Source organism: Andrographis paniculata, unplaced genomic scaffold, assembly GCF_009805555.1.
Source record: "Andrographis paniculata isolate CXL003 unplaced genomic scaffold, ASM980555v1 Contig35END, whole genome shotgun sequence".
NCBI classification, from domain to species: domain Eukaryota; kingdom Viridiplantae; phylum Streptophyta; class Magnoliopsida; order Lamiales; family Acanthaceae; genus Andrographis; species Andrographis paniculata.
In genome coordinates, this window is record NW_026137568.1 from 3,068,826 (window position 1) to 3,096,584 (window position 27,759).

A 27,759-nucleotide genomic window follows, 5' to 3' on the forward strand; every position below is an offset into this window, starting at 1 on the left:
TTCTCTCCAATATGCCCAAAATTTGCCAACTCCTCAACGCCTAATAGAAAGTTCAAAAACACACAATTAGGAACATATATACAAAATTCGCATCAAAAAACCGTCTAAAATATAGCAAAATATTTATCTAATATCGCATATATCAACTCCCCCACATCTATCCCATGCTTGTCCTCAAGCATATATCCAAACCAAAAATTGAAATACCTACTAGCGCAAAAGTCACTCAACCATGCCGTCAACTACGTCGGATTCAATGCATGCAAAACCAACTAACCACTCAAATGGAAAATGTATATGAAGTAAGCTCTCACCCTCAAGTGTTTAGGCTATATCCACTCAATGCACATGAAGTAAATGACAAATCCCATAGGCTTGCAAGCAAATCAAATCTACTCTACAATTCATGGAGAAATCAATGTTCATAATCAAATGTCTTAATAAAAGGGTTGTAATGGGGCTTTGGTTCGGGTAGGAAAAGGGATATCAATGGCTAATGGGACCGATGAATTAATCTATCAATTCATCATATCAAAATGAACGCAAGTCGCACACACGTATGAATAAGAACAATATAACAAGAACAACACAATACTTCCCAAGATTTGATCAATGCAAGACAACATCATACTCACTTTTCTTTTCATGAGTCCCTTTTTTTTTCTTATTTTTATTTTTAGGACTCGGAATATTTTTTTTTCCTTCTTTTTTCACACAACCTCCTTTTTTCTTAGTGTTTTTTTAGGAGGTTGGTCAATGAAATACTTTTGGCAAAAATATATATGAATTTATAATTGTGCCACATATATGAGAACTTTCAAGTGCAACTATCGAATAATATAGTGATGATATGCAACTCTAAATAATCTAATGTAATGAATCAAAGAACAATCCCTCGAGTTCCCATGGGTTCGAGTAAACATTCAGCTTATTCCAAGAAAAAGGCATATCGGCTCGGGTTAAATATGAACCAAGAAAAATAGGATAATAACATTAAGCTCAAACTTTGGTTCACTAGGGGATAATAGGGGTGAAAGTATGAAATTAAGGCCAACAAGGGTAAACCTAGTGCCTTATCATTTTAATCCCATCAATTCTCAATAAACGCGGAGTTAATAAGCATACGCAGGCAATTGTAGGAAGTCAAATACAACATATGTTCACACAATCCAAAACAAATTGAGCATATATAATATATATGAGTAAAATTGCTCAAATAAGGCTCAAACAACTCACTTAAGGTTCTTTGTTAGAAGGCTAAACACACACATCGTCTAACTTCATTAACAACACGGCAAGATCCTAATAAACTAAGTAAAGCACAACAATCTCAATTCGACATACACAAGAGGACATGCAGGGAATTATATCAAAATAAAGCATTATAGAGCATAAAAAATTCTGATCTCCCCCCACACTGAAATCATGCGATATCCCTATTGCAAAAATAGACGGAGAAAAGAAACTTCCCTGGAATAGGTGGGGGCGACCGGCCAGTCTAGGATCGATGACGCGCACGCAAGAGCTTTTCAATAGAGTCCAACTATCCTTGCAGGGCTGCTTGTCCAGCCAAAATCTCATCAAGTTTGCTACGAAGCTCAACATTGTCCTTCTTCAAAATGTCAATATCGGTTGCACGCGCCCTTAGAGCAGTGCCAGTGGCGGATCTCGAAGGAGCACCATCCTCAGTAGAATCATCGACAGGAGATGCCCCGTGGTCGGCATCAAACTGCACGGCATCTTGATGGGACGGCCGACGCCACAGATTAACAAGACGATATCCATTATAAATTTTCTTAACCATTCCCATACGGAATAACACCGCCATATCCAAGTACTTGATGGGCCCAACCTGATGGAGGCGCAACCTAAAAATAACAGAATCATCAATGCTAGGGAGAACACTCAAACAAAATGCAAGAGTAGTAATGAACGAGACACCAATCAAATCCCTTTTCTTCTTAAATACTTCACTAAATTGTACAGCCAGCCAGTACCCTAAGTTAACCTTAATGCCATTAGCCATACACAGTGAAAGAAAAACTCAGTTTTTGTCAAAATACTAGAAGTACCCCGACGCCCTAAAATAGAGGAAGCAATAAAACGATGTATATAACGAAGGACAGGGTCCTTTAGGTGATGGGCAGACAAGTTATTATCAAAACAAATTTTCCCATCCACGAAAAAACCCCTCCACAACTTCTCAAATGAAACAGAAAATGGCTAAACAAAAGCACAAGCAGCGGTACTGAAAGAGTCATCCTTAAGTTCCTCTGAAGTCACAAAACCCAAATGTAGATTAAATTCGGCTAAAGAAAACTTGAAAACTCTACCAAGCAAGCGAAATCTAATCACATTAGGTTGCATAACATCAAATTGTTTAGGCAGTTCAAACACAAATGTAGAGAAGAACTCAAGGGCAAGTTCAATGAAACCAAGCTGTTGGTAAGTGAACAAACAACGCCAACTAATGTTAGACAGGTAATCTAAAACTGCATCTTTAATGCCCAAAGTCTCAAGTGTTTCAACATGTATACACTTACCCGAATAAACGTTCTTGGTGCACAAAAATTCATACCTTTGTTGCTCTTCAGGTGTGAAAGAGTGTAAATGGCCCCAAACGTGAGTCGGAGGCAACACTTGAATTGATTTACCTTTACGTGCCCGCACATTGGTAAATGTAGTATCAGGGGGATCGACTGGAATTGTGGGCATTGTATTACCCGCATCTCTACCCTGCAACTAAGAAGATGTCCGTTCCCTGAATGTCTGTTCCTTTGTTCTTTTGCATCCTCTCGTCTTTGAAATAGTCGACGACCTCGTAGCTATTGGAACCCTTGCGGGAACCGAATCAGATGCCCGCACTTTAGTCATAATGCTTGCATGCCAGAAAATTCAACAACTAAATAACAAGTCCCAATTAACCCCAACACCAAGAACAATTTCACAATAAACATTCAAATATTATTCGACAATATCAATCACCCAATAATATCTCCCAATAATCTATATGCATCAATTTATCAATTGCATCAAAGAACCTCTACGAAAATCGCCCAAATTAAATTTCTTTTTTCATCAACTTATTTTATATAATATCTAGGCAATAATCGATGGAGGTTTCTCAAGAGAATGCAATATAGATCAAGAGTAAATGACTTCCCTGAAAATTTCACCGGTGCCTCATGGCTGATGATCAGCGGCAGCGTAGAACAACAGCGGCTGGAGATCAGGAGCAGCGCGTGGCGGAGGATGCGTTTGAATCGGGCTGATGATGGCTTGGCGGAGGAGGCGCGCAGGCTGCTGCTACTGGTGGACGGGGAACTTCTATCTGTGGCGGAGTGCACGAACCGGCTGGACTGCGGCTGCTAGCGGAAGCGCAACGGTTCGTATCGGCCTGTGGAGAGAGCGGGAAAGAAAAGCGCATCGGCCGGGGTTTAAAGGGTGTAATAATAATAATAATAATAATAATAATAATAATAATAATAATAATAATAATAATAGTAAATATAGAAATAATAATAATTACGTAATTGTAATAATAAATATAGTAATAAATATGGAAATAAAGAATTATGATTTAATTAGTATAATAATAATTATAATTATAGAAACAATAATAAATATAATAATAAATATCATAATAATTATAATTATAGATGCAGTAATAAATATAATAATAAGAATAAATATAGTAACTATAATAATAATAAATATAGAAACAAAATATATAAAAAAAACTATAATAATATTTATTATAGAAATAATAAATAAATATAGTAATATTAAATTTTTTAATAAAAATAATAAATTTAACATATATAATAATTTCCCAAAATAAATCATTTTTTTTGCATAATTTATCAGAATGAAAGACTTCATTAGGCGTGATCACGCCTAAAGAAGTTTTACGTTCTGATTTTTTTAAAAATTTCTCCCGCTCATCAATCACAACACATTAGATGCGTGACCACGCCTAAAAACTTTGTCTATTATGCTCATCCCACCATGAATGCTATATCTGCATCAAAACACCAAAAATCAAGGTATGAGACTGATTCACAAACACAACAAAAAATTCAAAGCACACAAAATAAAATTAAAATACATGGGTTGCCTCCCAAGAAGCGCCTTTGTTTATTGTCATTGGCTCGACACAACATCTCTTAAATTAATCACATGGCTCAAAAAGAGCTACGCACTCCACTTCTTTGTTCTGGAACCCCTCATAGTATGGCTTAAAACAATGTTTATTCACAACAAAACTTTTATCCGTGCTAAAACTTTGAATCTTAACTGTACCACACGGAAACACATTAGTAATCGAAAACGGACCTATCTAATGAAAAACGAAGTTTACCCAGAAAAATCTTAAGATGAGATGATGAAGCAAAACCTTTTGACCAACATTAAAATCTTTTCTCAAAATATTTGGATCATGAAAGTTCTTACTATTTCTTTTATTAATCCTAGCATTCTCGAAAGCTTTGTTCTGAATTTTCTCAAACTCTTGCAACTGCAATTTTCTTATTTCTCCAACTTCAAAGACTTCCTGCACATTTTGATCAAGGACATCTATACAATACAAAGTATGAGGTTCCACGGGATCATTTGATTCATAAAAAATATTGATATGAACCATTACACCTTCGAATTCCATGGTAAGTGTCCCATTCTAACATCAATTTTTGTATATGCAGTACACATAAAATGGCAATCCAAGCAAAATAGGTGAAGGATTAGGCAAATTTTCATCATGCATATCTAAAACATAGAAATCAACAGGGAATATTAACTCATTCACTTGCACAAGAACATCCTCAATTATCCATTCGGGGTAAGCGTAAGTTCTATCAGCTAGTTGAATCACTATCCCTGTTTCTTTCAAGGGTCCAATGTTCAAAGAGTTAAAAATAGACTTAGGCATAACGTTAATGGTTGCACCTAAATCTAGCATAGCTCTTTTAATTTCCATCTTACCTATTTTGCACGGAACTACAAACATACCTGGATCTCTGCACTTTTGTAGCAATTTCCTTTGCAGCACGGCAGACACAGTCTCTCTAGCTAGCACTTTCTCGTCCCCTCTCAACTTCTTCTTCTTGGTAAACAGCTCTTTCAAAAATTCGCATACCGGCGGACTTGCTTAATTGGGTCAAGCAAATGAATGCTTAGCTCCACTTTCTTAAACATCTCCATGATCTCCGTGTCTTTATCGCTTTTAGCCGGTTTTGCTAACCTGTGAGGAAATGAAGCAACATTATCATTTGATTGAATAGGAGGTTTAGAATTCACCTGACCAGTTGACTTGTTCGCTTCTTGATCAATCTCCTTCTTAATCTCCTCTCCAGCTTTCTTTTTTTGTGTAATAACCTTCGGACCTTTTAGCTCCTTACCACTTCGCAAGACCATTGAACTAACATTACTCGGGTTCATGTGGGTTTGAGCCGGTAGCTTGCATTTCTCCCTCTCTTTCTTAACTTGAGACATTTGATCTTCCAAATTTTTAATACTCGTTCTTGTCTCTTGCTGAAATTGCAAAAAATTAGGCGCAATTGATTTCACCATGTCATATAAAGAGTTACCAGGCATGGAGGCTTGAGGCATGGCCCTTTGTGGTTGCTGTTGTCCATATGACTGAAAACCTGGCGGTTGCTGCTGACCATAGGATTGTTGATTCCCATAACTAAAGTTGGGGTGATCTCGCCATCCCGGGTTGAATGTATTCGAATAAAGGTCATAAGCTTTTCTTGGTGCAAAACCTGCAGCACTCACTTCCACCTCTTGTGTCAATGTAGGACAAGCATCCGTAGGATGTACAACACTCGTACAAATCCCACATGGTTTCACTTGAGCGTTCCCTACAGCAAGTTTTCTCACAAAAAAAGTTAACTCATTTAATTGTTGTTGCATAGGAGAACTTACCTCAACAACTTCTTTCACTCCCACGACATACCTTGGCCCAAATTGTTGAGAGTTCATAGCCATATCGTTAAGCAATTCCCAAGCTTCTTTCAGTGTCTTATTCATTAAAGCGCCTCCACTGGAAGCATCAATTATCCTCCTGTCAATCAAAGTTAGTCCTTCATAGAAATATTGAATTAGAAGTTGCTCAGAAATCTGATGTTGCGGACATCTAGCAATTAACTTATTAAATCTATCCCAATACTCATATGAAGACTCCCCTGATATTTGTTTGATGCCACAAATCTCTTTTCGCAAATTCGCAGCCTGGGATGCGGGAAAGAACCTTTCGAGGAACTTGTACTTCATATCCATCCACGTGGTTACATTCCCGGCGGGCAAGTTGAACAACCAATCCTTGGCTGCATCTTTCAAGGAGAATGGAAAAGCTCGGAGTTTTATCTGCTCTTCAGTGATTCCCTGTGGTTTCATGCTTGTACACACCACATTGAATTCCTTCAAGTGTTTGTGTGGTTCCTCCCCTGCCAAGCCATGACAAGACAGAAATAAATGTATTAGTCCAGATTAAAGCTCAAATGCCGTATTATCGGCTATAGCAGAAAAATTAATACACAAAGGGTGTTGAATTAAGTCGGGAGCAGCTAGCTCCCTCAAGGTTCTTTGTGCCATTGGATATATCAAAACTTTTTCAACTTCCTTGGCCTCTACACCCTCGTTAGAACTAGAGGTATCCGCTAGTTGTATAGCTAAGTTAAGTCCCGGTGACTCAACTTCTTTCTCGGCCCTCTTTCGCTCTCTAGCTTCTTTCCTCAAACGGCATGCAGTCCTTTCGATTTATGAATCAAACACTGATTCAAATGTACGACCAGTTCGAGGCATAAACCATTAAGTGAAAATTAGAGCTAAATAAATAAAAGAAACAACCAAATATCAAAAATTCTTATACTGTTATGCAGCAACGGCGCCAAAATTGCTAGCGTGTCACACAGCTGTAAAATAAAATATCAATTCCTACTTCCCAAAATATGCAGTATAGCAGTAGTGAGTAGGGTCGTCTCCGCAGGCAAACAGTAATTCTTTCTCTATTTGATTGATTATAATCATATTAATATATATTGGGGGGATTTGATTATCACACTAAATAAGGAAGAATAAAATTTACTCAATAAACGCAAGTTAACTAGAATGCAAAATTAGGGCTTTACCAAATATGATTATACTTTAGCATAGACATGAATTTTTCATTCGGGATATGAAATTTGATCATCGACTAAAAGTCAAATTTATCGACTAGTTGGATAATTTGGTTGTAGTTGATCTAAACGCATTCACAACCAACCTTTCCTTACTTTTTCGATAACTAAGGTACGACCGTTAGCTATTTCTCTAATCGGGAAAGAATCCTAGGTACGACCGTAGTTTTCTAACTCGGCAGCAGTAAAAAAAACTAGAAAGGCCCAATTCAATTTAAAAATCTCCTACGAGGATTTGTTTAAAATTGATTTTAATTCTTCCCTAGAGTGTTCTTCTTTAGGTTGCTACGCAAATTGGAAAATTACACAATTACGTATGTCAATCCCCAATATAGATATGAAATCCTAAATTGATACGTGCGCAATAATCAATTCAAGATTTCTAAACTCATCAATTAGAAGAATTAAAAATATCCAACATCGATGAACACCAATTTTAATCGAAACCAAGTCTCATAATTTCAATCCCGAACATCAATTCATACCTACACTAGAAATGAAACTACTTGCAATCCATAGCAATTAAAAACATAAAATAAATCAAAGAGTTCATCGTGCTTTCAAGTTTAAAAATCGACAACAAACCAATTCTAAAAATGAAGAAAAAGGTCCCCGGAAGTTCTTCTGCATTGCTCTCCAAAGTTCCCGTCCGTAGTGTCCTTCCTTCGCTTATCTTCTCTTTCAGAAATGGGTTGCAGGTGAGATCGTGGTTTTGCGTTTCTTCTTCCCCTTCTTTATTGGCCCTAACTATCCTTTTCAATTAATCACTTTAGATCTCTTTTGCACTTTAAGCCAAACAATTCTAAAATTGCTAATTACCCCGGAGGACTTTTTTGCAATTTTTATTCTTCCTGCTTCGTAATCACGCCTAAGGACTTCTTGTGTTTGGCTTTTCTCTCCAATATGCCCAAAATTTGCCAACTCCTCAACGCCTAGTAGAAAGTTCAAAAACACACCATTAGGAGCATATATACAAAATTCGCATCCAAAAACCGTCTAAAATATAGCAAATTATTTATCTAATATCGCATATTTCACAAACAAATTCAAAAAAAAATACCAATAAAATCGAGATCCAAGAACCAGAAGAGACACGCCATTCACCATTATTCATCTTCTTCAATTTACTTTTTACTTTGTATTTTCTTTTATTCCAATACATTATTCTTTTGGAACTATTTTTATCAAATTTCAGTTTCTTCCTTGCATTATTAGTTTTAGTTTTTAATTTCTTTGATTCTTAAATTATTTGGATATTGCAAGATAACCTAGATACTTTCTTAAGGAGGCCAGGGAACCCTATGAACAAATCATTTATGGCAAGATTTTCCGATTAAGCCGCCGGAGGTGATTTTCGACGACAACAATATGCTTTTAAATTTATAGAAGTTCATAATATGTTTTCGAAGTGCTTTGGAGTCTACAAGTGGATTGTCATTGTCACATGGATCAATTTTGCTTTGCTTTATACTTACATATGATTGACCTATGCACTCCATTGTTTTGTTTATTTCTCGAGAAGTTCAAGAAAAATACAACTAGCCTAGATAAGTCATAGCCGCATAAATTGATAAAGCATATATTATCCTATATTTATATAGATAAATTATAAATTATAATTAATATTTTGGATATATTTCTACTCATTTTGGCATGTTATTGATTGGTGTGAGGGAATGGAGTGATTCACACCCATGCCAAATATTCGGTCAAAGAATTATAAGAGTGTTTGATTTTAAGCTTGCGTGCCAAGGAAAGTTGTGATTTAAAAAGATGGTGGATGATTATAGGTGTGAAGATGGAAAGAAAGAAATTTAGGCTTGATCGAAGGCATGGGAAATGAAAAGGAGCAATCAAGGAACAATTGAGGAGCTTGCTTGTCTATAAAATGGGGAAGGCATTGCATGAGACATCACAATTCACTCTCATTTTTCATAGTCTAAGCGGAGGATTAAGAAGGATGTTTTGAAAGGAAGTGCCGCCGGAAGATCATCATTATCATTATTTATTGTTTTATTTATTTAGCATGAGTAGCTAATCTTCTAGTCTAATCCAAAGTTGAATGTTGATTTCCGATTGGGATTTGTGAGATTGTGTTTTGATTTAATTTGAATATTGTTTAGTAAATTGATATTTGTGCAATTTATGTGATTCATGCCTACAATTATTTTATTTAATCTTTTATGGTGGCTGGATTTTAGATTGGTTTAGCAATTGTGAGCCAATTAAACATTTGTTTCTGTAATTGTACATTTGTTTGATAAAGTGGTAAATAGATTGATAAGCTTAGCCTATGAATTGCATGATCAAATAATTGAATCTTTTCATAATTGATTGAATATTTGAATTGAGTTTTTTTCATGTTATTTTCAATTGGGAAAATCAATTTATGATCGTACTTAGATTATTTCTTTAATTAGGGATGCGGTTAATCGATCGTACCATTGGTGCCATTAAAGTAAGGGAAAATTGGACGTTATGATCATATCTAATACCTATAACTAATTTATCAAATAGATGATCGAATCTTTAATCCAGTTTCTTATTTACTCATTGGGCCAAAAGTTAATCTATTTGAAATCTAAATATTATTTCCGATAGTTTATTTTTAATTATATTAGTGAATTTCTAATCTCTCTTTCCTCCCAAATACTTGAAATTGTGACAAACAAAAATTACATTTCACAGTCTCTGTGAATCAACCTTGACACCACTTGCTACGCGACAATTGTGGTGTTAGAGTATTTTATTGGAAGCACCGAGGTTACCATAAATGTATCTATCAAAGGTGATTTATGTAAATATTTCAATCTCCCTTTGACTAATTACTGATCATTCATTCATAAATGGACTATTAACATATTTGCCTAATGATCATCACGGCTAGAAGTATGGCGTATTGCACAAAGTTTCAACCTCATACCATCCTCAGAAAAATGGTCAAGCAGAGGTGTCGAATGAGAAATCAAGTCTATTCTTGAAAAGACTATTAGACCGGATAGAAAGGACTTGAGTCTCCGCCTCCTGGATGCATTATGGGCTTCTTGCACCGCTTACAAGACGCCTATTGGAATGTCGCCATATAGGTTAGTACTCGGTAAGCCATGTCATATTTCTGTTGAACTTGAGCACCATGCTTTCTGGGCAGTAAAGAAATGCAACATGATTATTGACGAAGCAGGAACACATAGAAAGTTATAGTTGCAGGAATTGGAAGAGATTAAGAATAAGGCATATGAGAGCGCCTTGACGTACAAAGAAAAGACGATAGCCTTTCATGACCAACAAATATTAAAGAAATTTTTTTATGTCGGTCAGAAAGTGCTTCTTTATAATTTGAAGCTCAAATAAAAGATTTAATTTACTAAACAAGATTCAAATTAAATCAAAACAGAATCTTACAAATCCTAGTCTGAAATCTACATTTAAACGTGGACTAGACTAGAAAATTAGCTACTCACGCTAAATGAATAAAGCAATAAAGATGATTTTCCGACGGCGCTTCCTCTCAAAACGTCCTTCTCAATCCTCCGTTCTACCCGTCTACCCTGCTCCATAATCTGCGCCGCCACCTGCTGCCGCCGCCTCCCACCGACAGATGCCGACGTCTTCCTCTTCTTCTTCTTCTTTCCTCCCGCTCCTCCCCTTTCCTATGCTCTGCCGCTGCCCTGCTCCAGCAGCTGGATACGGTCCGCCACTGCTTGCCGCTGACCGCCGCATATCCTCCGGAGTTCACTCTTTTCCGGTAAGTTTTCACTTCCTATTCTATTTTGCAGGATATGGCACCATAGAAGAAACCCGCCTCTGTCTGACCGACTGTTCGAGTACCCCTCTCCAGTTCGGCAAAGATTTCAAAACCCTGGTCGTGCCCTCCATGCTGTAAGAAAGTACACATGGTGCCGGATAAGTTCGTCAGAGGTAATTTTTCATTTGATAATCCTGACGATATCAAAAGATTGAATCTGTCAATTCTTCCTTTCAAAAAATTATTCCTTGCAAGAAATTTGAAATCTCCTTCTTAGTGAAATTGAACTTGATTGTTGATGTCATTGATAATTTTGCATTTCTTGGTTGGTCGGAATTTCTACACCTTGATGTCCCGGAAGTTACGGAGCTAACTTGAGAATTCTACTATACTTTTGTTTCCACTGTCCCTTTGGAGTTTATCGTGAATTCCCCTGATGTGGTACGCTTTTGTTTACTTGGCACTGAGTTTAAAATGTATATTGTTGACTTTGGTGTTGCTTTGGCAATGTACTCCGAACAGGATGTCACAGGCAAAAACTTCGTAGAGTGCGCGACCACATTCCATCCTAATTTTCTTTCGGACTTGAATGAGGTATGGAATGATTTTACTTCTGCGAGGCCCCTTACAATAAGAAAATGTCAAAGTCCTCTTATCTTAAGAGTCTGGTTTTGCAATATATTCACCGTCTCATTGGGTATAGTTTTCGGGTCGTAAAGACACATCAAATATGGATAATAAGGCTGAACTTTTCTTTCTTTGGTGCATGACCAAGAAAGTGAAAGTTAATTTCGCATATTGGGTTGCGTTGCAGTTCTCTACTTTTGTGTGTATGAAAAATAGCCATCTCCCCTTGGGCTCGTATATTACTCGCTTGGCTATTAATCTTGGTTTATTGATTCTACTATCCCTCACTTGATCTACTTTCTCTCTATGTAGTTTGTGAGATGACAATTCTCGATGCTGACACCCTCCACCGAATGGGAGCGTTACCTACGGAATTGACTAATATGGGAATTCTTTTTACACCGAAAGAGTGTTCTTCTCATGCTAATCTAGCAGGTTCCTCCACAACTCGATGTAAGCACAATTCGCCGCACTTGAAGTTGAGTTTAAAAATTGCAAGACTGAGATCCAGGAGATGAAAAAGAACATAAGAGACCACCACATTGTCATTAAGAAGCTATTGGAAGATGACTATGATTGCGCCAAATGTGCTGATTGCGCAATCTCTCCTGCCTGATCATAGCACCCTCGCATTCCCCCCCCCCCCCAGTTCAGGGAAGTCTACTATCCCTTAAGCTTTTTTATTTTTCGCGATGCCTTACAATAAGGACAATGTGCATAGTGGGTGTGAGGAGGGGGGGGAGGGGATATCCATTGTTTTCCCGATTGCATGGCTGACTTGTGTGCTAAAGACTTATGTGTATTTCTTTTCAACATGACATATTTTCATTAGATGCCTTGCCGATGAACTAGACGATAAATATGCCGGGCTTGACATGTTTTACCCTATGTGAGATTTGAGCCTAATATAAAATTCATTTTAAATGCTATACATTTCTTCTTGCATTTGATTATTGCTCTAGACTTGGTTTTTTGAACTTGCGTAGTGATGAATGTCGAATTTGATTTCCTAGGAGTCTGTGTGATTAATTTGATAAGGGCATTAGGATAAACCATTTGGCTAGATATATTTCCTACCTAAAAATTAATCACTTAGTGAGCCTCGTTGAGCTTGAATATCCTATTTTTATTGTTAAAAGAGCCGCATTTCAACCTATGGCTTTTCTTTCTAAAGCCAGCATTTATTTGAACCTATAGTCAAAGGAAAATGTTTCAAGTTCATATTTTTTTAAAGTCTCCAAGGGAATGAGAAATTATGTCTATTTATTGTTGTTCATTACTTATGAGAGAAAAATAAAAGGGTTGAGAAAAGATCAAGAAAAGCAAAAAAAAAAAAAAAAAAAAAAGGCACAAGTTTTTTTGGCATTATAGCGGGAATGGACATTTTAGTGTTAAATTGTCGGTTGAGTTAGGTGTACTAGGGTTATCTTGGTGAGCATTCTTCTTATGTAGTTTGCAAGAATAAAATTTTGAGTATGCATGCTAATGAAGGAATAAGTGAGGGATGAGAAGTTTTAAATGGAGTCTATATATTACAAAATGAGTTTAGAATATTTTCTTTTTGACTTATTCAGCCAAATAATATCCTACATCCCATCTCAACCTAAATCCCCGTTACAACCTTATTTAAAGACTCTTTGATTATTTGCATTAGATTTAAAAAATTAAGAGATGTGATCAATATGCACGCCTATGGGATAATCATTTTTACGATGCGACACAAGTGACTTGTTAATCCAAATATATTTGAGTGTTAAGTGTATACACTTTATTTCTAGTGAGCTTATGTTGTGCTCAGTGTGTTTTGAGTTTCATTGAGGTAATGATAATGTGAATATTTTTGTGGAGATTATGATTGCATCAAGTTCTTGCATGTGCTTGTGTGGTTTATGCTTGAGGGCAAACATGGTTTGGGTGTGGGGGAATTGATAAAGCATATATTATCCTATATTTATATAGATAAATTATAAAATATAATTAATATTTTGGATAAATTTCTACTCATTTTGACATGTTATTGATTGGTGCAAGGGAGTTGAGTGATTAATGCCCATGCCAATTTCCGGTCAAAGAATTGTAGAAGTGCTTCATTTAAGCTTGTTTTCCAAGGAAAGTTATGATTTAAAAAGATGGTGGCATAATTATAGGAGTGAAGATGGAAGGTAAGAAATTTAGGTTTGATCGAATGCATGAGAAATGGAAATGAGCAATTGAGGAGTTTGCTCGTCTATAAAAATAAGGAAGGCATTGGATGAGACATCACAATTCACTCTCACATTTCTTAGTCTAAGCGGTGGATTGAGAAGGATATTTTGAGAGGAAGCGCCATTTATTGTCTAATTCATTTAGCATGAGTAGCTAATTTTCTAGTCTAGTCTAAGGTTGAATGTAGATTTCGGATTGGGATTTTTGAGATTGTGTTTTGATTTAATATGAATCTTGTTTAGTAAATTGATATTTGTGCAATCTTTATTTTTGCCTACAATTGTTTTATTTAATCTTTTATCCTGGCCGGATTTTAGATTGGTTTAGCAATTGTGTGCCAATTGTACATTTTGCATCCGTAATTGTGCATTTGTTTGATAAAGTGATAATTAGTTGACAAGCTTAGCCTAGGAATTACATGATCAAATAATCTAATCTTTTCGTAATTGATTGAATATTTGAATTGGGTTTTTCTCGTGCTATTTTCAATTGGGGAAATCAATTTATGGTCGTACCTAGATTATTTCTTTAATTAGGAATGTGGTTAATCGGTCGTACTATTTTCGCTAATAAAGTTAGGAAAAATTGGCCGTTATGATCGTATCTAATGCCTATAACCAATTTATCAATTGAATAACAAGATTATTTAAAATCTATAATCGAATCTTTAATCTGGTTTCTTATTCATTCCTTGGGCTAGAAATTAATTTATTTGGAATCAAAATTTTATTTCCCATCGCTTATTTTAATTATATTAATGAATTGCTAATCTCTCTTTCCCCCCAATACTTGAAATTGTGACAAAACAAGAATTAAATTTCACAGTCCCTGTGGATCGACCCCGACACTACTTGTTACACGGATATTGTACTGTTAGAGTATTTTTATTGATAGCAACGATGCTACCATAAAGGTATCTATCAAAGGTAATTTATGTGAATATTTCAATCTCCGTTTGACTAATTAATGATCATTAATTCATAAATGGGCTATTAACATTTTTGTTAATGCCTAATGATCCTCACAGCAAGAACTTATTGTATTTTATTTGTGTACACACTTTTGTTGTACCAGTTGTTGAGGTTTGCCAAAAGTAGTATATGACCTTTTTCCTTGATGGTTCACATGATATACATATTCTTTGGAGCTTATTTCTATTTATTTTTCTTATAGTATTTCTCCTTGGTTGTTCATTTGGAAAAGTTGAAGTGAGGCACGGCTCTCCCAAGGATTTCTTCAACGGACTAACATCGGTTGATTCACTATTTTAGAAAAAAATTGCAAAAATATCTCACACGTATACCCTATTATCACTTTTGTCCTGTATTTATTTTGCTGGCAAAATATATCCTACATGTTTACAAAAATCGTTATATTTGTCCTTTGGCCGCGTGTGATTGCACGTGACCGCGTGTGGCGTAAACATCACGCGCGGCCAATTGACTAAAATAACGACTTTTGCAAATATGTAGGATATATTTTTCCAGCGAGATAAATATATGACAAAAGTGATAATGAGATATATGCGTGAAATATTTTTTTTTGAATTTTTCCCCACTAATTTATGTACTAGTGGTAATGACACTACCAAAAAAAATAGTATATTTGTAACGGAATTCTGTTCCTAAAGTTCACGTAGCTAACGTAATTTCATCTCTAATTCCATCTCTAATATCATTAGTAACGGAAAAAATAAATTTAGAAACGAAAAAACTTCGTTACAAAATCGATAATTTCTTGTAGTGTGAGAGTTTGGTACAAATTTTCATTCACAGTTGAATTTCCTTTGGTGCCAGTAATCAACAACTATGCAACATTAGTCAGAACCTCGTATATCACTACCTCAGGCTTATGGGCTAGGAAGCAAAATACCAATATTGTTAGTTCAATCATCCATTCAAAAATTTTCTTTAGTCTTCCATTTGTGTCATGGATCCTCCACTTAGCGATATAGAATAAAGAAAGCAAATTCTTAAAGAGTAAGATTTCTATAAGAAAAAAATTATTGATGCTCAAGCTAACTATATATATTTCATCGATTCTATTTATTATTATGAAAATTATATTCCAGATTACTGGAGTTACAAATGAAGAAAGCATCGTGAAAAAATCTCTCAAGACGATTTTCATTTAACCTCATTTAATGGATGATTTTAAATTTCTAGTCAAAACAAAATCTAATTTTTTTTAGATTTTATAGAAAAAGGTAATTCATATATTACTCTTAAAAACTATTTATCAACTAATAATAAATGTATCAGTTTTAACGGAGATCAAAATACAGCGCACCAATCAAAAATTAAGATTTTTATTAATATGTTGCAATCCCCTCAAAAAATTTGGCATAATGGTCATTTCACATGTTTTCTCGAATATATCACACATTTTCAAAGGTATGGTCACTTCTTCCTCAACATTTCTTTACCACACTTTAATTGCTTCCGGGAGAACGATTCTTGAGAACTATTCATACTCTATTCATGCATACACAAATGTAATAATTTTTCGCTAATTTTTTATTCATCTGGTTTGGTATTCGTGATTGGTCTTAATTTGATTTTCAAATCCATTCTTGATTTGTAGTTTATATTCTGCTAGCTTATGTTCATCGCATTACCTATGTATGCGTAAATCGTACCAAAGTAGATCATTGGAACCAATGAAGCAAATGATTGACCCACTTCAGATAGTTTCAAAAATCAGCAATATGTCTATAACAATACTAAAAATTGAAGGAAGTAGTATAATTGATTGCAAAGATACAACCTCCATGATTTGTGATCTGTTCTGAGTGCCAATTATGGGTGTGTTGATGCGAATTTTCAACAATAAAAAGTAAAATCCAAAAATAGAAAATTATCTTCGAATTTGATATAATTAATGCCTGAGATTAGGAATCTCTGAACACTGTAGTATACATAAATACAAATAGGAAAATAAAACTACAGACTGGAAAATAAAGTGGTGATCCCCAAAAGCAATTCTCTTGAATTTGATGTCGATTTAAGATCCTTTTTTAGAACAGACCAGAATCCTTAAATAACCCTTTAAAGAAACGGTTTGAACCGCCGTCTGCTCGGTTACAACAACCGCTGTCAACCGCCCAGAAAGTCCTCTTCTGTTGACACGTATGTTAACCGACTCACCAACCGCATAACCCAACCGACCAATCTAGAGACTAACTGATCGCTAGACCAAACGACTCATTGGTCGCCCAATCAAGCGACCATCTGGTCCCTTCAATCGGCTGAACAACCATTCGTCCAAACGAATCATTGGTCGCCCAATTAAGCGACCACCATCTGGTCCCTTCAATTGGCTTGAACAACCATTCGTCCAAACGACTCATTGGTATCCCAATCAAGCGATCACCATCTGGTCCCTTCAATCGGCTGAACAACCATTCGTCCAGACGATCCATTGGTCGCCCAATCAAGCGACCAACTAACCGCCCTTTCAAGCGACTGAACTACTGTTTGACCAAGTGACCGGCAAATCGATCAGGCGATTAACAGGTGGTGGCTTAGTTAAGCGACCCATTAATAGACCTTTCTTCACCCGTCTTCCTTTTGCCCGACCTATATGCCACCCGACCTGAGTGCATATTGTTTTCCCTTCTTCGTCCGACCTCCGCGTCTGCCATCTCATCTTTCTTCGCCCGACCTTCGTCCTGACAGACTTCCGCGTCTGCCATCTTATCTTTCTTCGCCCGACCTTCGTCTTGACAGAACTCCGCGTCTTCCATTTCATCTTTCTTCGCCCGACCTTCGTCTTGACCGACCTCCGCGCCTGCCAATACTTCTTCTTTGCCCGACCTTATCCTGTCCGACCTCCGTGCCCGACTTTATCTTGTCCGACCTCCGTGCCCGATCTTATCCTATCCGACCTCAGTGCCCGACCTTATCATGTCCGACCTCAGTGCCCGACCTTATCATGTCCGACCTCAGTGCCCGACCTTATCATGTCCGATCTTCGTGCCCGACCTTCTCTTGTGCGACCTCCGTATCGGCCGATCATCCTCCCTTGTCCGATTTTCTTTTGCCCGACTTTTGGGCTGTTTGGCTTATATTCAGACCCATCCAGAATCCTACTGCCATCATTTATTATTATTATTATTATTATTTTTTGTTCTCAACAACTTGCCTCCTCCCGCCCAACTCCTAAGCATCACTTCTTGGGACGTTTAGGATTTTGCAGGCCAGCATCCGAGGCCACGTCAGCCCCAGATCCAACCTATATCATCCAAGGTCACGTCAACCTCTGATCCAACGTCCATTTACTGCGTACTGGTGGTGGCCTGCGCATTGGTCGATGTCGCATTATAATTTCAGCCACCATTTCTTCAGCACCTCCCCCTTGTTCGTCGTCTGGTGGATGCGTCTCTCTAAAAAGGGATTCTAACCTCCCCGCCTTGGATGCTAAACTGGCCAGATCTTGAATGTCATGGGCCGTTAAAGCCTCCCGCATCCGCGTGTGCATATTCTTGACCACGAGGTTGGTTATCTCGCTCTCCTCAATGACTGTCGGGCAACGCCCCTTCATTAGACGTGTCCTTTCGATGAACTGTGAGGCTGACTTTTCTGGATATTGTTTCATTTCCAACAAATCGGAAAAAGAAACGGCTGGTAAAGGGTTGAAGAATCTAGCATGAAACGCCATCTCTAAACCTTCCCAGGTTTGTATTTGCCCAGGTGGCAGATTCACAAACCATGAAAAAGTTGTCCTGGTAAGAGACAAACCAAATAGTTGCAATTTATAAAAAGGGTTATTACCGACTTTTCCTAACTGTGCTGTGAACCGACCCACATGCTCTATGGTGGAGGATCCGTCTTCTTCTGAGAAAGCATGAAAGTCTGGCGGTCGATAATTCCTTGGGAGAGGAAAATCGTTAATGATCCTTTATGGAAAAGGTCTTTGATATGCCGGCCTATTCATCGTTTTCGGATTCATTCCGAAATGCACCCGCAGAACTTGAGCGATGTCTTCCTGATCCACTCTAGGTGGAATAGGATCGAACACCGGAATGGGATTATGGGCCTATCCCCCCAACCTCTCTTCCCTAGAGAAGGCTGGCTCGGCTGGGATGGGATTATGAGTCTGTTCCCCCAACCTCTCTTCCCTAGAGAATGCTGGTTCGGTTGGGATGGGATTATGAGTCTGTCCCCGCAACCTCTCTTCCCTAGAGAAGGCTGGTTCAGCTCTGACATCTAATGGAACATTATTTGGGTATGTTAGAGGAGTTTTTCCCCTGTCAACCCTAGTAGTGACACTTGGAAGAGTGTTGTCTACATATGAAGCCCCTGCAAAATTTGTTTGTAATCTGGATGGTGACATCCCTGGCGGTGACTGAGTGGGTTGCAGAGTAATCCTTGATAAAGCCTGATCTAGTATATTTTGCATAAGGTTTCGTTGCTCACGCAACATATTTTGCATAGCCAGAGTATGCTGGTTGTTCAATTGTTGAACGTAAGACACCCAATCGGCAGGTACTTGTGGTGCTTCCCTGTATTCGGCATAGCAGGTGGTGAAATTGTTTCCCCCACTAGTGTTGAAGCGACTTGGGGCGGTGAGCCTGCCATATGGACCCTTTTGATGATTCGGCCGGACCTCAGTCATATAAAATTCTTTGTTAACGTAGGATCAACAATTTTGCCTTTCTCCCACTGTGGTCGCCAAATTGTTGATGCGAATTTTCAACAATAAAAAGTAAAATCCGAAAATAGAAAATTATCTTCGAATTTGATATAATTAGTGCCTGAGATTAGGAATCTCTAAACACTGTAGTATACATAAATAAAAATAGGAAAATAAAACTACAGACTGGAAAATAAAGTGGTGATCCCCAAAAGCAATTCTCTTGAATTTGATGTCGATTGAAGATCCTTTTTCAGAACAGACCCGAATCCTTAAATAACCCTTTAAAGAAACGGTTTGAACCGTCATCTGGTCGGTTACAGCAACCGCTGTCAACCGCCCAGAAAGTCCTCTTCTGTTGACACGTATGTTAACCGACTCACCAACCGCATAACCCAACCGACCAATCTAGAGACTAACTGATCGCTAGATCAAACGACTCATTGGTCGCCCAATCAAGCGACCATCTGGTCCCTTCAATCGGCTAAACAACCATTCATCCAAACGACTCATTGGTCGCCCAATTAAGCGACCACCATCTGGTCCCTTCAATTGGCTTGAACAACCATTCGTCCAGACGAATCATTGGTCTCCCAATCAAGCGACCACCATCTGGTCCCTTCAATCGGCTGAACAACCATTTGTCAAGATGATCCATTGGTCGCCCAATCAAGCGACCAACTGACCACCCTTTCAAGCGACTGAACTACTGTTTGACCAAGTGACCCCAAATCGATTAGGCGATTAACAGGTGGTGGCTTAGTTAAGCGACTAATTAACAGACCTTTCTTCACCCGTCTTCCTTTTTCCCGACCTATATGCCACCCGACCTGAGTGCATATTGTTTTCCCTTCTTCGTCCGACCTCCGCGTCTGCCATCTCATCTTTCTTCGCCCGACCTTCGTCCTGACAGACCTCCGCGTCTGCCATCTCATCTTTCTTCGCCCGACCTTCGTCTTGACAGAACTCCGCCTCTTCCATCTCATCTTTCTTCGCCCGACCTTCGTCTTGACCGACCTCCGCGTCTGCCGATACTTCTTCTTTGCCCGACCTTATCCTGTCTGACCTCCGTGCCCGACTTTATCTTGTCCAACCTCCGTGCCCGACCTTATCCTGTCCGACCTCAGTGCCCAACCTTATCATGTCCGACCTCAGTGCCCAACCTTATCATGTCCGACCTCAGTGCCCGACCTTATCATGTCCGACTTCAGCGCTCGACTTTATCATGTCCGATCTCCGTGCCCGATCTTATCTTGTACGACCTCCGTATCGGCCGATCATCCTTCCTTGTCCGACTTTCCTTTGCCCGACTTCTGGGCCGTTTGGCTTATATTCAGACCCATCCAGAATCCTACTGCCATTATTTATTATTATTTTTTTTTTGTGCTCAACAGGGTGCTAATCTCATTTTTCTCCGCTATCATCGAAATGTAATTCCTTTTCAAAAATCCTTCAAGAATCACAACAATCTCTATCGAAAGAATTTCTGGTTGTCCTTAAGAATATAACCCCAGTTTTTGAAATTTCAAGAAAGAAGGAGCAGCTCTCGCTCTAACGCAAATAAAATTTTTAAATCCCTCAAGGAGTCTCACAATGAAAACTTGAGTTTCACCTCTCAAAGCTCTTCGTCAAAATAACCAGTAATCTCTTTTAATATTAAGGATAACTAAACTATGTGTTTCCAAAAATTTCTTAGCAATTTCTCACACATACTCCTTCATTCTACATCATACTTTTACGATTCCAATGGTATCAAAATAGTACAATTTCCGCCTCTTTAAACCACCTTCAGCGTCCATTTGCAACTAAAACCACTTTAATATCAACAATTTTTTCTCATTGTCCTTATCGCCTTTATCAGTATTTGCACTATCTTTTCTTTCGTTAAAACAAAAACAAAAATCTCAATAACTTTGGGGAATTGTCTTCAGCATCTAGAAGAACTCTTTTAATTGTATGCAACACATGACAAATGCAACCAGCTCAAAAGTCATCAGAGTCCCCGATAGGATCAAGAGAATTATTTATTTATTTATTTTCTAATATTGCCGTCTCAATCTAATTTTATAATTCTGTCCTAATATTGTGTATGACTTTTATACCATATGCTTTCAATTATGCATTTTATGATTGTTTTGCCTTTAATCAAAGGAATTCTTTTATCTTTAATTAATAGTTAAATTTCCTTTCGATATACTCTATGATTCCTGAATTTGTTGATATTGCATAAATGTTTAATTAATGCTTCATTATTGTTTCGTTCATTACTTAATATGAATTATTGAACATGTCAGTAGATCGAGATGACTATTACCACCGAACTCTTGAAACTTGAAGTCGGTAAACCATCGGATCAAAGTCAATTAAGTATTCATTCTCTCATAACATATTGTGTTCTTTCTACTTACAATTAACTTTTTAAAATCTTGGATTCACAAATTTTTAAAATATACATATATAGTTATTAGGTAACTCAATTATTATGTGTGGAAGCAATTTAAGAAAAAAAGAAATTCATTGTTATTTAATATTTTTATATATGGTAATACCAATAATAAATAACTAATTAATTAAATCCAAAATGACTTCATAAAATCTATAATTAATAAAATATAGATATAATTATAATAAATGCATCATGATTATAAATAAAGGAGGTTTGTATGAGTTGCAAATCATTCAAGTTGTCTCCTCGCTTATTTTGTATACAATCATCATATTTGCTAGGTAATTCGATAATAAAATTTTCATAGTGTTCTTATTTTCAAAGGATATGTATTGATATACATATTCAATATATGGTATTTGCATATAATTTAGATGAATTGGATTTCCAACCTTATAAGGGTGATATTAAAATAATATGGTTTGGATAGTTTCATTTGTAATCTCAATAGAGGTTGTATTGTTAACAACAACAATTATCACATATATTTTTTTCTTCTTCTATGGCTCTTATGGATTTGAGTTTTTGGATAATTATGGGAATGGATCCATCAATATTATATATTGCTGCTATGTTGGTCTATACAGAGGCAATGATATATATTCCTAAACCTGCTGCATTGGATTCTAACTTATTTTATGTTAATTACGTACAGTGATGGCTTCCAAAAATTGGCGCGCTCGAATTGATGGGTTTCTCAACTTGGGATTTCCTCAGGGCACTCGTTCGGTTGATTCAGTATTTTATGCAATAATGGTAACGAGGGCTTGGTACCTCTTTTCGCCTGCTGCCGAATGTCAACTGATGGAGATACTCGACATCCTGCGTGACATTCGTAAGGACCTCATACATCACCGGTTCATACTTATGGGATATGCTGCGGAGGACCAATCTCTGGAACTTGGTCAAGAAAGGATCAACAAACTGCTGTCAGAGCAATCATCCATTCCGCGGGATATTCTGGAGCAAGAACTGAAGAACATTCAGAATTCCCGGGACGAGGTGCGAAGAAAGTACCGTGAATCTCATGACTGGATGGAGAGGCGACATGCCGAATGGAATAGATTCATTGATGCATGGCCCTCCATTCGTGCTGAGGACCCTTCCCGTAGAGATGTTGCAGATAGACTTCGAATTCTCGAAGAAGACGATTTTTAATTTTAATTAATTAATAATGGGTACTAGCTAGATCGCGAAATTGTATTGCTTGATTTAATGTTTGTGTCTCTAGCAATCGCAAACAGTGTGTGTTGTGTTGTTCATGATCTTTTGCTTGTGGCTAATAATTCAACTTAATTTCTATTGGAGTTTACCCTTTTTGATATAATATCTTATTGGTTGGACTTTTAAATGTATGAGATATCAACTCAGTATTGATTTAGTGTACATGGTTTGCAATATAACTAATAATATAAAAAAAAGTATAAAATTAAATATCTAAATTAGATTAATGGATCATAATTGAGTTAATATAAATTTTTAATATGAACTATAATCGTGTTATTTTGCTCACCACTTGCAAGATTAATTATATATACTATATCATAACCTTTTTAAAAAACTTACAAAAGTCTATATAGAAAAGTATGTATAATCTGTTATTGGCTTCACTTATTTATTGTAAGCTTATATTCATCTTTATTTTTATTTCGTGCAATATTGCTCATTTGGTGTTCAAAATAATTTATGACAATGTACTGTCAATCTAAAAACTGGATAGATGGGAAACTATTGGCTCTTGGGAAACTATAAGAAACACAATTATTGATAGTCAATCTAATAATAGTGTGTTTGTTTGGGAGTTTGAATTTTGAGTTGGGATTTGAATAGTAAAAATTTTGAATTTGAATAGTTGTATGATGTGATATAAATAGGTATTGATGTAAAGTTTTGAATATAAAATTAGATTTTAGTATAATATAAAAAATAAAAAATAGATGTTTGATTTGATATTTTGGGGAGAAGTGGGAGGGAAAAATGGGATGAATAGTGGATTAAAAATCCAATCCCCCAAACAATTACAAATTACACATCAAGAAAGCATTATAAGAAAATATATATAATTGTGGTGTTCATTTAACCCCATTTCAAATGATTTTATAAATTTTATAAAAAGTGAATTGTATATTATTCTTAAAACTAATTTTTAATTGATAAGGAATGTTAAATTTTAACAAAAAGAAAAAAAAAAAACTATATTCCATAAAAAAAAACTATCTAGGGTTTAGGTAAGGCACTCCTGGAATTTCCTCAAGGTACACACTTGGTTGATTCACTCTTTCATACACCAGTGGTAATTACGAGGGTTGGGTACATCTTTCTCTAGCAATTGAATTTCCTTTGGTGCTGATAATCAACAGCCCGAGCAACCTTCAATAGAACCTTGGACTAAATTCATAACAATATATATCTATTTATATATTCTTGTGCTCAATCAAAATTTTGTTATATTATGGAATTAATTAGATAGGAGAATAATGGCAGAATAACGATTTGGTTGTATAGGATTAGTCTTATCCACATTGTATTTAACTGTATATATTTATATGTGTGTAAGTAGTGAAGACAACATGTGAAGAAAATTCTATCCATTTATTCTCCTTTGCTATTTTCTCATAGTGCTTCATCAAAGTGGTATCAGACCCATCAACTTCTATCCGATATATATGGTACCCTTCCAGTTTCTGAAAGTCTTCAAATAAAGATATGGCAAATGGAGTATTCTGATGGAAGCATTGTTATTCCAAAGATGTTCGAGATATTGTTGATAAGGGTTATAAGTGTCCGAGAATGAAGCCGCATTGACGCCTGCTCAAAGTGAAGCTTTGCAAAAAGTGAGGAAGAGAGATCAACAAGCTCTTGTTAAGATTTGATTCAAAAATAATTAGGATATATTTTATTTTTATTATTTACTATATTCAGTTTTAGAAGGTGAATTTGATTAAAAATTATTCCATATTTATTTTGGAACGTAATCTCAATATATTTGAGATATTTTCCATTGAATAATATGAAGGTCTTTCAAGTTTATCCAAAAAAAAAAAAAAAAAAACGCCCTGCACAATCTCTCCTCTCTGTTTTGTTCTCTATTTATCTACAATCTAGTTTGGTGGCAATTTCTCTCTTGATTTGCAACAATTCTAGTATCAGAGCGTGGTATTGTTGGGTACGATAGATAGTAGAAGAATTTGCTGAAAAAAATATTACGTGCTGCTCACTATGCTTTTTGGATAAGTTCTTTTTTCACATCAATGAAGTAAGGAATACATCCATATGTATAACCAAGAGACTTTCTAGACAACTCCATAGGACTCTTGATCTTCATGCCATTACTTTAGGGTGTTATTATTATTGGCAATTACTAGAACTTAAAGTTCATATTAACTATTTTGAAAGTTACAAATTATTGTTTCAACACCGTCTCTTAATTTGTAATTTTCAAATGTTGTTTGTGGTTCTCCATCTTCTCCGCACCAAGGGGTTTGGTGAGAATATCAGCCGGTTGCTCACTTGAATTGATGAAATCAATGGTTGTTTCCCCTTTCGCCACAAGGTCTCGAATGAAGTGATGACGTAATTCAATGTGTTTTGAACGAGGATGAAACACGGGATTCTTTGTTAGTGAAATAGCCGACTTGTTGTCACAGAAGATTGTTGTTGCACCTTTTTGCTTAAATTGCAAATCTTTCAGCATTCTCCTAAGCCACACTCATTCACAAGCCGCTTCAGTAATAGTAGAGTACTCGGCCTCGGTAGATGATAGTGCTACTGTTCTTTGCTTCCTTGAACACCAAGATATTGGTGATTTCCCACGACAAAATATATATCCTGTGGTACTCTTTCTATCATCAATCGAGCCAGCCCAATCGCTATCAACATAGCCAACCAAATTGCAATCGTTTTCTTTTCCATACAGAACACCGAGCTTCCTGGTTTCTTGAAGATAACGCAGAATTCTTTTTGCTGCTGCAAAATGATTTTTTCTTGGATCATTCATGTACCTGGACACCACACTAATTGCAAAAGCGATGTCTGGCCTCGTGTAAGTTAAATAGATGAGAGATCCCACTAAACTTCGAAAGAGAGAAACATCCACTTTTTCCGAGTCATTTAACTGCTGGAGTTTTTCATTTGTTGCCATAGGCGTGGACATCGGTTTGCAAGTAGCCATGTGGAATCTCTTCAAAATATCATCAATGTATTTTTCTTGTGATAGAAAAATTTTTCCTACGCTTTGCCTTACTTGCATTCCCAAAAAATACTTTATTGTCCCCAAATCCGTCATCTCAAATTCCATCTTCACCTTCTACCTAAAACTCTTCAGCAATGATTAGTTAGTTCCGTAATAAATCAAATCATCAACATATAAACAAAGGACAAGAAAATCACTCCCTTCTTTCTTGATGTAGAGTGAGGGCTCATTTGGACTTTTCTGAAAACTGCAGCTTGCAAAGTAGCTGTCAATTTTGTTGTTCCAGGCTCGCGGAGCTTGCTTTAGCCCATATAAAGCCTTTCGAAGTCGGTAGACTTTCTCCTCACTCTTTTTCACGACAAATCCTTCAGGCTGCCCTACATAAACCTCTTCCTCCAATTCTCCATTTAGGAAAGCGGACTTCACATCAAATTGATAGACTTTCAATCCATAATGGGCGCAATTGCTATAACAGTGCGAATGGTCTCCATTCTCGCCACCGGAGCAAATGTTTCATTGAAGTCTACGCCGGGCTGTTGCGAGTACCCTTTGGCAACAAGACGTGCCTTGTGTTTCTGCACTGAACCATCCTCATGAAACTTTGTTTTGTAGATCCACTTCAGCCCAACAACATCCTTCCCTTCCGGTAAATTGACAAGTTCCCAAGTTCGGTTCTTTTTAATCATATCAATTTCTTCGTTCATTGCTTGTACCCAGATTTCTTCTTTTGCAGCTTCTTGAAAGTTCTGTGGTTCCTGAGAGAAAAATGCAAAATTGCATGAGGAGTATATGTCTTGCAAAGGTCGTACCTTCAGAATTGGATTTTCTGAATCCGGTTCTTCATCATTTGGATTTGGTTGAGCCGAAGTTGGACTGGCAGGAGCATTCTCTCACTGAGTTGTGCGCTCATTCTGTAATCGCAATGGTTCTGCAAACTGACCAGGCTGATTTGATGGCTGTTCATGATCTGAATCATTCTTGGTCTTCCAATCCCATGCTCCACTTTCATCGAATATGACTTCTCTAGAAACAGTCAGCTGATTTTCCTTTGGATCGAAAAGTCTGTACCCCTTGCTTTCATCACTGTAACCAATGAAAATATATTTCTCACCCTTCTTGTCGAACTTCTCACGTTTCTGAGCTGGTACATGAGCAATGGCTATGCTTCCAAATATCTTCAAATGATCGACCACCGGCTTTCTCTTATTCCACGCCTCGAATGGAGTCTTGTTAGGCACAGCTTTGGTGGGTGATCTGTTTAGCAGATAAACAACAATATTAACTGCTTCAGCCCAAAAATTATTTGGAAGTCCTTTCCCTGTCAATATGCTCCGAGTCATCTCAACCACAGTGCGATTTTTTCTTTCAGCGACCCCGTTTTGTTGTGGGGTATAACTCACAATAAGCTGTCTCGAGATGCCATGTTCCTTGCAATGTTGTAGGAATGGAGTAGATATAAACTTTCCTCCATTGTCAGTTCGGAGTGTCTTTATTTGGCAGCAACTTTGATTCTCTGCCATAGCTTTGAACTTAAAAAAAGATTTGAATGCCTCTGATTTTTCTTTCAAAAAATATACCCACATCAACCTCGTGAAATCATCGACAAACAAGATAAAATATCTCTTCTCGTTAATCGATGGTGTCTTCATAGGGCCGCATATATCCGAGTGTACCAGCTCAAGTGGTGCTTTGGCTCTCCATGAGGTTTTGGGAAATGGCAATCGATGCATTT

At 37.0% G+C, this 27,759-nt stretch overlaps 2 protein-coding genes across 2 annotated transcripts; both read right to left on the reverse strand.

The window, feature by feature from the left end:
- Positions 1–5,118: 5,118 nt before the first annotated feature.
- Positions 5,119–6,396, reverse strand: LOC127249062 (uncharacterized). The gene has a single exon (XM_051271653.1). It carries the CDS (start codon positions 6,394–6,396, stop codon positions 5,119–5,121), a length of 1,278 nt encoding a protein of 425 aa, XP_051127610.1.
- Positions 6,397–25,544: 19,148 nt separating this feature from the next.
- On the reverse strand, positions 25,545–26,006 carry LOC127249063 (secreted RxLR effector protein 161-like). The gene has a single exon (XM_051271654.1). It carries the CDS (start codon positions 26,004–26,006, stop codon positions 25,545–25,547), a length of 462 nt encoding a protein of 153 aa, XP_051127611.1.
- Positions 26,007–27,759: the final 1,753 nt, after the last annotated feature.